The sequence below is a fragment of the Ursus americanus genome, chromosome 11 (genome assembly GCF_024610735.1).
Source record: "Ursus americanus isolate L20-20 chromosome 11, mUrsAme1.1.p, whole genome shotgun sequence".
Classification (NCBI taxonomy): domain Eukaryota; kingdom Metazoa; phylum Chordata; class Mammalia; order Carnivora; family Ursidae; genus Ursus; species Ursus americanus.
In genome coordinates this window covers 48,933,903-48,946,220 of record NC_142137.1, presented here as the reverse complement: position 1 = coordinate 48,946,220, position 12,318 = coordinate 48,933,903, and the positions used below count along the sequence as shown (strand labels likewise).

Sequence of the window (12,318 nt, the reverse complement as noted above, 5' to 3'; positions counted from 1 at the left end):
GCTTGGAGCCGGGCGAGGCTGTGCGCAGACAGGAGGATTATGCCGGTGCCGTGCATTTAGGGGAGAGGCTGCCATGCGCGGGCAGGACATCCTGGTGCTTCATAGGAAGGGGCCAGGTTATCTGCGTCCTCACTAACAGGGGGATGGCTCTGCTCCTACAGACTCCTCTGGCTTTCACAGTGGTTCAAAGACCAATAGCAGAAGGAGCTAGATTGAAGAGAGAAGAAAATCATCCTAAATGCTGGTGGAGATCTGAGCATAGGATGGAATGACACCAATTTAATATCCGTTGAAATCCCCGCCCTGTTGGGAATTCCACGATAGGTACCACGTCCGTCTACCTCGAAGACCCATCAGCTCAGGAGTTCTGCCTTATCCCAAACACAGTGCGTTCTCATGTCCCAAACTCTTTATGTTTGTAGTCTTAAAGATAATCTACATCTTAAAGCTGAAAGAGTGCATATCCACCTTCGTAGCAACATAACTTATTAAATGAGTTTCAATCTGGAAAAAAAGAAAACTCTTAAAACCCCTGGCAAAAACTTTGTTTCCCTTTATGCTGAATTATCAAGTATTATCCACTCTAAGAACAAAACAACCCCTTCATTCCTGAATAACATCGCATTGGGCATCTAATAAACCACCAACCCAGGTTTTCAAATTAAATCAAGAGTCTATTTGTCAGAGAGAATCTGGCAGAGCGGATCTGCTCTCATGCAAGGCAGCTTTCAACTGCCCCCCCCCATTTGTCAGACACGTTCTTTGATTGAAATATGTTGATAAGCTGAGGCTGGTGTACCACAGGGATCAGAATTAATGACACCTTTTAAAACAGAGGTTAGAGGAAGAAAATAAGAATGTAGTGTGTATTTTCATTTTTGCTTGCTCACGAAGCAGGGAAGTAAGACTCGAGGAGATCACGGAGCTGCTGGGCTCCTCCCTGACAAGCCAGGTGGTCCCCTCCATCACGCTGCAAGCCCCCAAGCCCAGGAGGGCTCAGAAGAACAGAAGCTCCTTGAGCCCTAAACAAGACCTGGGCCCCCGGTGAAGCTATGGCCCTGCTGTGTTTCCTGCCTGTGGGAAGACATCTTTCTCTTGTTCCATCTGCATCCACCCACGACACTGCTTTGAGACCAAGGAACACGCACAACAATTGCTGTTCGTGGGGCAGGCCCGTGTTCAGATGAGGGCCCCGGAGAGGCCACATGCCAGCTACCTCGCTGTGTGCAGCAGAGACTTTTTGAAACAGAAAACCCAGTCTGAGCCTCCTTCCTGCAATTTTCACATGACTGGCTGAAAACAACATTCATACTGCTGAAATTGTGAGGCTGTGTATCATCTTTGCGGTTTCTTGTTTGAGTGGGGGTCATAGGGCTATGTGGCAGGAACATTTCTCCTGGCTCTGTCAACTTCCTATTTATGGTTCAGAGTCATTAAGAACAAAAAGTGGGTAAAAATGCTGACCTGGGGCACCTGGATGGTTCAGTTAGTTAGCATCTGCCTTCAGCACAGGTCATGGTCCCGGAGTCCTGGGATCGAGCCCCGCATCGGGCTCCCTGCTCAGAAGGGAGTCTGCTTCTTCCTTTGCCCCTCACCCCACTTGCGCTCTCTCTAGTTCTCTCTCTCAAATAAAGAAAATCTTCAAAAAAAAAAAAAATGCTGACCTTCTCTAAGTGCTTGTGATAAGTGACTAAGAAAAATGATTATAAACTTCTATAAGACAGTATAGAATTTAATATTATGAAACATTATATCACACTGTAAGGAACAATGATTAATTATTTTATTCATTAGGTTGCTCTGTCACTAGTTAAGATGTAGTTAGCCTCTATCGAAAGGAATTACATTTGAAATGAAGCTGAAAGTGATTCCTTTTGCAATATTTCTTATTGTAATAACCAATATCCTATCTGATTTAATGCTTACTTTGCCCAAGGGCTGAGCGCATATGTGGGGCGTTGCAGGGTGGAGGGACAGAAGGTAAGTGCTCGGTTCGATGTCTCATATGTTCCTTTCTCAGTCCACCAGGGACATCTGGATGGCCTCCAGTCTGCTGAGAGAGGTGCCAGGTGGAAGTGCTTTTATCACCTTCATGTTGAACTTGGGTTGGCAGTTCAGCTAGTGAGTCCAGTCCAGACAGCAGACAATGGTAGGGAGCCCTCTGACCTGGCCTTCACTCCAGCTGCCCTGGCTCTCTCTTTATCTCAGGGCAGAAGCACAGGCTGGGTGTTATGCAATAATCTTCTTATTTATTAGAACTAAAAGAGCACAGCCAACAAAAGGAGGGAGAGGAAGCTCTCTTCCATTTTATCTCATTTATAGAAAGGCTAGATTGTAGCAAAGTCACGCACAGGGTGTTCTCAGCCCACATAATTCCCGGCACATCTTCTCTACTCGATTCTCATTAACCAAATGGGTGTGTGTGGGTGTGTATAATTTTGTGTGTGTGTGTATATATATTTAATCACAATATATTCTGTTATATATATATATATAGTGTATATACATATACTTTTTACTCATTACCAGGTTCTTAATATTTTCAGAATCTATAACTTGTTTTAAAATATGAGTGTATGTATAGGATCCTTACCCTAAAAAGAAATGCATAGGTATATCCCCTGAAAATCTGCACATAGTTTCCTGAAAGTTCATTCATATCTCAACCAACAGGTTCTTGGTAGGCTGAAAGTCTACATTTGCAAAGATTTTAAATATCATGTGTTGTTAATAGTCTTGCTCAGTTTACATATTATGTAACCTCATCTTTTTTTCTTGAAACTGAAAACCTGAAGTTATGCCAGTTCCTCATCTACAACTTGGTGCAGAGCAGAGATTTTCCGAGCCAGGTCATGTTCTGTATAGCTAATCAACAGAAGAAATGACAAAAGAGAGAATATACACTTAAGGAACATATGCCCAAGACACTGACCTGAGAGCAGAGGCTGTTTATGGCAGGCCTATGCTCAGCTACCGGCCACAGAGACAGTCTGTTTTCAGTTATTCTGGAGTTGGGGTTTTAATCCCAAAAGTCCACCAGCTCATCCTGCATCCAGTGTCCTCCCTCAGCTCTGCTACTCAGAAGGTTACACGTCAAGGCCCAGTTTACGTTCTTCCTCCCTGAGGTTCCCCTCCCCCAGGCCATCTGCGGCATCAGTTTCTGTCTTTCCGTCACACTTTGTGCTCTGCCCAAAGTACTTCACAGAGTCCCTCCCGCGTGAAGCCGCTCTAACCCCTTCGTCCCCCTCACTGCAGGAGGAAACCTGGTGCAGGGCTCCTAGTGCCTGGCGCACAAAAAGTAGGTGATCCGTGCGGATGTTAGAGGCCGTGTGTGTAGTGCTGAGTCACGTCTGCTTTGGAGACAAAAGACTTATTCCAGCTTTGCAATTAATTAGCTATTTATTTTCAGGAAAAACACTTGAATTTCCTAAGTGTCAATTTTCCTCTTTCTGGAAAGTTGGTGTGATAATCGTACCCACCTAACGGGACTGTTGTGCAGAATAAATCATATAACGCATCAAAAACGTTTAGCACAGTTTCTGAGTCACGGTAAGCATTGAATAAAGGTTAGTTACATAATCTGTTGAACTATATCTTACATAGAATTTTCTTATTTTTTTGAAATTCCCTCTGAGAGTTAATAATTAAAGGCATATAGCCAAATATAAATGGCATCAGAAATTTTTGGACAGAACTGAAATCTCATCATATTTTCAGATCCTCTTAACAATTTTTACTTTTAATATGTTACATCCCAATTTGGCTGATAAAAATTTCAGCTTTCATCCTAGGGAGCTCTAAGATAGTAGAAATAGCTTTATGATACTGTGTGATCCCAGTTTGCCCTCCACACTATTTCTTTTCTTTTTTTAAAAACACTATTTCTAAAACCTAAAGACAAGCGTCTCTATCTAGCTTCCAAGAGATCCTAAGACCAGTTGAGCAGGAGACTGATGAAGATATTATCCTGCAAGTCCCATTTCCCAACTTCTTTCTAGTAATTATCAAAAGGATCCTTATCTTTCCTATCAAGGATCAGGCCAGACAGTTCAGATGGATACGTTCACTGTTAGAAAAAAATAATAGCTCATTTTATTATAGTAACAATTTTGGGATACAAAGAACAGAACAGGTCCTTACTCTTTAAAGAGTTAAAAAATCATATCTATATGTATATCTTTAGCTAACTCCCCAAAGCTTTTTCAAACTGAGATTAAGCCTTCTTAGATTTTGCACATTTTGAGCATGAGTTTGAACAAATGTTTGAGGACAGAGATTATACTTTATTCATCTTTGTACTCCTAGATCTTAGTATATCTTAGTCTACCATATGATATATGCAATAAATAGTTCCTGATTAAAAATATACAAGACTATATGTTGTATTGAAAAGGCTGCAGAATTTGTTTGTATTGGGATGTTTATTTTTTTAAAAAGATTTCATTCATTTATTTTAGAGAGAGAGAGAGATAGTGTGTGTGCACAAGCAGTATGAGGGTCTGAGGAGGGGGAGAGAATCTCAAGCAGACTTGTGCTGAGCATGGAGCCCAACAAGGGGCTCAATCTCCTGACCCTGAGATCATGACCTGAGCTGAAACCAAGAGTCAGAGGCTCAAGTGACTGAGCTACCCAGGCACCCCAATATTGGAATGTTTATTTTTAACAAAGAGATTAAAATAAAAACTATTAAAAATTACCTGCACTTCAAAAGCTTGAGTAAGGAATCCATTTTTTTGAGAAGAATTTTAATATCTGAATAAGATAGACTAGCGTGTTTTTATTATGAGAATCAATTTTTGTTAATTAGCAACGAGTACTTAATTCTTATGAAATTCTACGACTTTCTTGTTTTTAACATCTGGCATATTTCTTTTTAACTTCCTGTCTAGATATGAGCCCATCACATGTTTTAAATATACTACATGTCAAAGTGCAGTTTTATGACCCTCATTTTATGTACCAATCGGTCAGTAGCAGCAGATACTCTCTTAAAATTCATTGACATGATTTATTTGATGACAAGAAGTTAGAATTGTGGAAGCATTTACTTTATATGGGAAGGGATCAAACAGCCAATTTTGTTGACTGATTTCCTTTGTTTAATGAAAGACATTTGAAAAAAATTAGCATTGACAGGAATAGAAAATCTATCTGGGGGCTTTAAGTCCAGTCATTCATGTCTGTGTTTTTCCTCAAGCAATAAATTTAGCTTCTAAGACATTTTAAGGAAGTTTAGCTTCAGTTTTTATTTTTCTTTGTTTAGTTTGTAGCTCATTATCAAAAGGTTTCTTAGTTCTGTCATCTTGTCCCCTTGATGTGGCCACATCTATCCTGGCTCTGGGTGCTGGCCGGCTGCTCATGAGAGCCCAGTGCTGGATATATACCAGGTGGACCCATAAACGTTACAACGCCAGTTCCTACCTACGCTGAAAGCTGATCAACTGGATGGAGAAAGGCTTTTTCTCATGTTCCGATTGGGTTTTACTGGAAATAAATGTATCCTCAAGCTGTAACATCTTGTATAATGCAGGTGTTTTATGGAGATCTGTCAGGAATTTTTTAGCATTGTATTTTTCAAAAGATCTACTAAAATTGACATCAGTAACTACCTTGTATGCAATGATTTTGTGAATGACAACCAAAGGTCTCCAAAGGACCACCCTGAAAATTCTGGGAGTTATTCATCTATGATATAAGTTTTACTACCTTAAGTAACATCAGAGATAAAAGATCTCCAGGTCAATGTACTCATGGGGCTGAGCTATTTTAGAACAAAGTATGCCTATTATCTTTGATAACAGAACTCTGACCCTGAGGCCAGTCAAGTTCAGAAATAGTCTTAGAGACAGAAGTTTGAATTAGGATTGTACCTGGGAATTATCATTTATAGAAGTCCTACAAGGACTGGCTTCAGCTGGCCGTTATGTATGAGATGGTGTCCAGGGAGACAGATATTCTCAGATCCTGAGACGGTAGGCTCAGAGATCCTGTTTTACTTTGCACAATTTCAAATCCTCTTTGGAGAGAATGGAATTCCTTGGATACCTTTGTAAACAAATTTAATCTTCCTTGGGGAATATCCTGGACCTATTTAAAATCCATGCTCTTTGGCTGTGGTTGTCATTGAGGCTGACCCTGGGGGAAGGCTATCTCCCAAGGTGAGACTCAGGCTCTAGCACTGGGCCGAAGGCTGTTGGCTGACCTGTGACTCAACATTGGGCTCCCTTACCTGGTATAGGTTGGCGAGATGGTGGTTAGTTTTGATCAAAAATGGCTGGTTCACTCCTGGATGGTCGACGTCGTGTGCTGCTGCAGCCAGCAGTCCAAGCATGATGTCCAGAGGCGTGAGGGAGCTGGCCAGCTGTTAAAAAAATCAAATTGGGAGATCGATTGGTGTTTTCCCACATAGGTTAGTGTTTGTTTTGGCTGAATCAAACTGTATGAATTATGACAGTATTTTTCAGTACTTTTCATCCTGACTTTCACCCTCTTGAAACGGCAGTCAGTGAGGTGATAATTTCATGGAATTGCAGGGGAAAAAAAGGACGGCGTGGAAAGTAATTAAGCAAGTCAGATTTTTCTGGATCATTCATTCAACTACCCTCCTCTTCCTACTGCTACTCTTGTTTCTTTTTATTGGTGCAGTGAGTGGTATTGCCTGTGGGCAAGACTGCTCTCTGGTGAGCAAGGAGAAGGAGCCTGAAGTCGCCTTGCTCGGAGAGAAAGCAGTGAATGAAGGAAAATTTTAAAGCCAAAGTAATGGACACATTTAAAAAAAAATTTGTGTATTTCAGCCATCCACTCTATCATTGCCACTGTGAATATGGAATCAAGAGTGGGTTGAATTATAAAATTTGCATATTTCTTCAATGTGTAATAAATAGTGGGGGAATGTGTAAGAATCTGTCATTTTTTTGGTAGCTATGAAAACAAGCAGGAGAATGGGAATCCAGTACTAAATTTAAATATACTACTGTGTGATATATTAGAACTCTCAGACAACTTACAGATTAAAAAACACAACCTTTGGAAAAGGAGTTGGAGAGGGATCCTCGTAGACACCAGAAGATTGATATTGACATTTAGATGGGAGTTAAGATGGCGAAGCAGTAGGAGACACCGTTTTCAGCCGGTCCTCCGAGTCGAGCTGGATCGGTACCAGACCAGCCTAAACAACCACGGAACCAGCCTGAGACGCAGGAAGACGCATCTGGATCTCTACAAATGAACATCTCCAGCGCTGAGTATTGAGGTACGAAGCGGGGAGCCATGAAACCGTGCACCGATATCGGAAGATAAACGGAAGGGGGAGGGAGCCGCCGCGTTCTGGCGCCGGGAAGCGGCAGCCACTTGCACGGGGGAGCGGGCGGGCTCGTGGTCGGCACCCGCAAAACAGCAGACTGAGACCGTGAGCGGGTGCGCGCGCCACCAGGCATCTCGCGGAACCCCGGAATCCCGGTGCGCTCACTGGATCCAGACTGAGACCGGGAGATCCGGGAGTGGGCGCGGGGCGGCTGGCGGCTGGCGGCATTAGAAACACAAAGGACAGAGACGCGCCGGCCCTGGAAGTGAGGGCTGGGACGCCGGGTGTGGGGCGCACATCCCGGGACGCTGCAGGGTTGAGCAGCACCAACAGTAACAGAGTTAAAGTGGCCAGAACATTAGTAGAGAACGGGCCGCAATCCCTCTGTTCTGTGACAGAGGCTGAAATTCGGCCGCTGCTGCTCTGACTCTCAGAAGAGGCACAGCAAACCGCCAGGGAAAGCCGCCAGAGAACAAAAGCCTGGAAATACTGGCTCAGGGAGTGCCCATCCCCATCCTCCCTCGCAGGGGACGCCGAGACTCTAACCAAACAGGGCTGCCTGAGTATCGGCGCGGCAGGCCCCTCCCCCAGAAGGCAGGCTGAAAAATCAAGAAGCCCACAACCCGGGCGCCTGGGTGGCGCAGTCATTGAGCGCCTGCCTTCGGCTTAGGGCGTGATCCTGGCGTTCCGGAAAGGAGTCCCTCATCGGGCTCCTCCGCTGGGAGCCTGCTTCTTCCTCTCCCACTCCCCTGCTTCTGTTCCCTCTCTCGCTGGTTGGCTGCCACATAAATAAATAAATAAAATCTTTAAAGAAGAAGCCCACATCCCTAAGATCCCTATAAAACAAGGGGCATGGCCTGGGACCCAGTCAACAATTTGGGCTCTGGAAACCCCGCAACCTCTCTTCATCAGAATGACAAGAAGGAGAAGCCCCCCCCAGCAAAGAAAAGACAGTGAGTCTGTGGCCTCTGCCACAGAAATAATGGATATGGATGTAACCAAATTATCAGAAATGGAATTCAGAGTAACGATGGTCAAAATGATGAGTAGAATTGAAAAAATTATTAACGAAAAGGTTACTGAGAATATAGAATCCTTAAGGACAGAAATGAGAGCGAATCTGACAGAAATTAAAAATTCTATGAGCCAAATGCAGGCAAAACTAGAGGCTCTGACGGCCAGGGTCGCAGAAGCATGGGAACGGGTTAGTGAATTGGAGGATGGGTTAATAGAGGAAAAAATGAAAATAGAAGATGGTCTTAAAAAAATCCACGCCCACGAATGTAGGTTACGGGAGATTACTGACTCAATGAAATGATCCAATGTTAGAATCATCGGCATCCCCGAGGGGGTGGAGAAAAACAGAGGTCTAGAAGAGATATTTGAACAAATTGTAGCTGAAAACTTCCCTAATCTAGCAAGGGAAACAAACATTCGTGTCCAAGAGGCAGAGAGGACCCCTCCCAAGCTCAACCATGACAAACCTACGCCACGTCACGTCATAGTGCAATTCGCAAATATTATATGCAAGGATACAGTATTGAAAGCGGCCAGGGCAAAGAAATTTCTCACGTACCAAGGCAAAGGCATCAGAATTACGTCAGACCTGTCTACACAGACCTGGAATGAGAGAAAGGGTTGGGGGAGCATATTTAAAGCTCTTTCAGAGAAAAACATGCAGCCAAGGATCCTTTATCCAGCAAGGCTGTCATTCAGAATTGATGGAGAAATAAAGACATTTCAGAATCGCCAGTCACTAACCAATTTTGTAACCACGAAACCAGCCCTACAGGAGATATTACGGGGGGTTCTATAAAAGTAAAAAGGCCCCAAGAGTGATACAGAACAGAAAGTCACAGCCAATACAAACAAAGACTTTACTGGCAACATGGCAACATTAAAATCATATCTCTCAGTAATCAGTCTTAATGTAAATGGTTTGAACCATCCCATAAAACGCCACAGGGTTGCAGATTGGATAAAAAGAAATGACCCATCCATTTGCTGTCTACAAGAGACTCATTTCAAACCCAAAGATGCATTCAGACTGAGAGTAAGGGGATGGAGTACCATCTTTCACGCAAATGGACCTCAAAAGAAAGCTGGGGTAGCAATTCTCATATCAGATAAATTGGATTTTAAACTACAGACTATAGTTAGAGATGCAGAAGGGCACTATATTATTCTTAAGGGAAGTATTCAACAAGTGGATATGACAATTATAAATATATATGACCCCAACAGGGGAGCAGCAAGATACACAAGCCAACTCTTAACCAGAATAAAGAGACACATAGATAAAAATACAGTAATAGTAGGGGACCTCAACACTCCACTATCAGAAATAGACAGAACACCCTGGCAAAAACTAAGCAAAGAATCAAAGGCTTTGAATGCCATACTCGATGAGTTGGACCTCATAGATATATATAGAACACTACACCCCAGAACCAAAGAATACTCATTCTATTCTAATGCCCATGGAACATTCTCAAGAATAGACCATGTTCTGGGACACAAAACAGGTCTCAACCGATACCAAAAGATTGAAATTATCCCCTGCATATTCTCAGACCACAACGCTCTGAAATTGGAACTCAACCACAAGGAAAAATTTGGAAGAAACTCAAACACTTGGAGACTAAGAACCATCCTGCTCAGGAATGACTCGATAAACCAGGAAATCAAAAATCAAATTAAACAATTTATGGAGACCAATGAGAATGAAAATACAACAGTCCAAAACCTATGGGATACTGCAAAGGCAGTCCTAAGGGGGAAATACATAGCCATCCAAGCCTCACTCAAAAGAATAGAAAAATCTAAAATGCAGTTTTTATATTCTCACCTCAAGAAGCTGGAACAGCAACAGAGGGACAGGCCTAATCCACGCACGAGGAAGCAGTTGACCAAAATTAGAGCTGAAATCAATCAAGCAGAAACCAGAAGTACAGTAGAGCAGATCAACAGGACTAGAAGCTGGTTCTTTGAGAGAATCAATAAAATTGACAGACCACTGGCAAGACTTATCCAAAAGAAAAGAGAAAGGACCCAGATTATTAAAATTATGAATGAAAAAGGAGAGGTCACGACGAGCACCATTGAAATTGGAAGGATTATTAGAAATTTTTATCAACAGCTATATGCCAATAAACTAAGCAATCTGGAAGAGATGGAATCCTTCCTGGAAACCTATAAACTACCAAGATTGAAACCGGAAGAAATTGATTCCTTAAACAGGCCAATTAATTATGAAGAAATTGAGTCAGTGATAAACAACATTCCAAATAACAAAACTCCAGGCCCGGACGGTTTTCCTGGGGAATTCTACCAAACATTCAAAGAAGAAATAATACCTATTCTCCTAAAGCTATTTCAAAAAATAGAAACAGAAGGAAAGCTACCAAACTCATTCTATGAGGCCAATATTACCTTGATCCCCAAACCAGGCAAAGACCCCATCAAAAAGGAGAATTACAGACCGATTTCCCTAATGAATATGGACGCCAAAATCCTCAACAAGATACTTGCTAATAGAATCCAACAATACATTAAAAGGATTATCCATCACGATCAAGTGGGATTCATACCTGGGATGCAAGCGTGGTTCAATATTCGCAAATCAATCAGCATGATACATCATATCAACAAGAAAAGACTCAGGAACCATATGATCCTCTCAATCGATGCCGAAAAAGCATTTGACAAAATACAGCATCCTTTCCTGATTAAAACCCTTCAGAGTGTAGGAATAGAAGGTACATTTCTCAATCTCATAAAAGCCATCTATGAAAAGCCTACTGCAAATATTATTCTCAATGGGGAAAAGCTGGAAGCCTTTCCCTTAAGATCAGGAACACGACAAGGATGCCCACTCTCGCCACTATTATTCAACATAGTACTAGAAGTCCTTGCAACAGCAATCAGACGACAAAAAGGGATCAAAGGTATTCAAATTGGCAAAGAAGAAGTCAAAATGTCTCTCTTCGCAGATGACATGATACTCTATATGGAAAACCCAAAAGAAGCCACTCCCAAACTATTAGAAGTTATAGAGCAATTCAGTAACGTGGCAGGATACAAAATAAATGCTCAGAAATCAGTTGCATTTCTATACACGAATAACGAGACCGAAGAAAGAGAAATTAGGGAATCCATCCCATTTACAATAGCATCAAAAACCATACGTTACCTTGGAATTAACTTAACCAGAGACGTAAAGGACCTATATTCTAGAAACTATAAATCACTCTTGAAAGACATTGAGGAAGACATAAAAAGATGGAAAGATATTCCATGCTCATGGATCGGAAGAATTAACATAGTTAAAATGTCCATGCTACCCAGAGCAATCTACACTTTCAATGCTATCCCGATCAAAATACCAAGGACATTTTTCAAAGAACTGGAACAAACAGTCCTTAAATTTGTATGGAAACAGAAAAGGCCCCGAATCTCCAAGGAACTGTTGAAAAGGAAAAACAAAGCTGGGGGCATCACAATGCCGGATTTCGAGCTGTACTACAAAGCTGTGATCACAAAGACAGCATGGTACTGGCACAAAAACAGACACATAGACCAATGGAACAGAATAGAGAGCCCAGAAATGGACCCTCGGCTCTTTGGGCAACTAATATTTGATAAAGCAGGAAAAAACATCCGGTGGGAAAAAGACAGTCTCTTCAATAAATGGTGCTGGGAAAATTGGACAGCTACATGCAAGAGAATGAAACTTGACCACTATCTCACACCATACACAAAAATAAACTCCAAATGGATGAAAGACCTCGATGTGAGACAGGAATCCATCAAAATTCTAGAGGAGAATATAGGCACAACCTCTACGACATCGGCCAAAGCAACCTTTTTCATGACACATCCCCAAAGGCAAGAGAAACAAAAGATAAAATGAATTTATGGGACTTCATCAAGATTAAAAGTTTCTGCACAGCCAAGGAAACAGTCAGAAAAACTAAGAGGCAGCCCACGGAATGGGAGAATATATTTGCAAATGA

At 42.1% G+C, this 12,318-nt stretch overlaps 1 protein-coding gene across 3 annotated transcripts in view; it reads right to left on the bottom strand.

Annotated features, from left to right (window-relative positions):
* PDE7B (phosphodiesterase 7B) overlaps positions 1 to 12,318 on the bottom strand; it is a 319,969-nt gene that overhangs the window by 23,972 nt on the left and 283,679 nt on the right. For all 3 annotated transcript variants that reach the window (XM_045814715.2, XM_045814716.2, XM_045814718.2), the window contains one exon: positions 6,230 to 6,361. In XM_045814715.2, the coding sequence (XP_045670671.1) occupies positions 6,230 to 6,361 (132 nt within the window). The remainder of the gene's footprint in view (positions 1 to 6,229; positions 6,362 to 12,318) is intronic.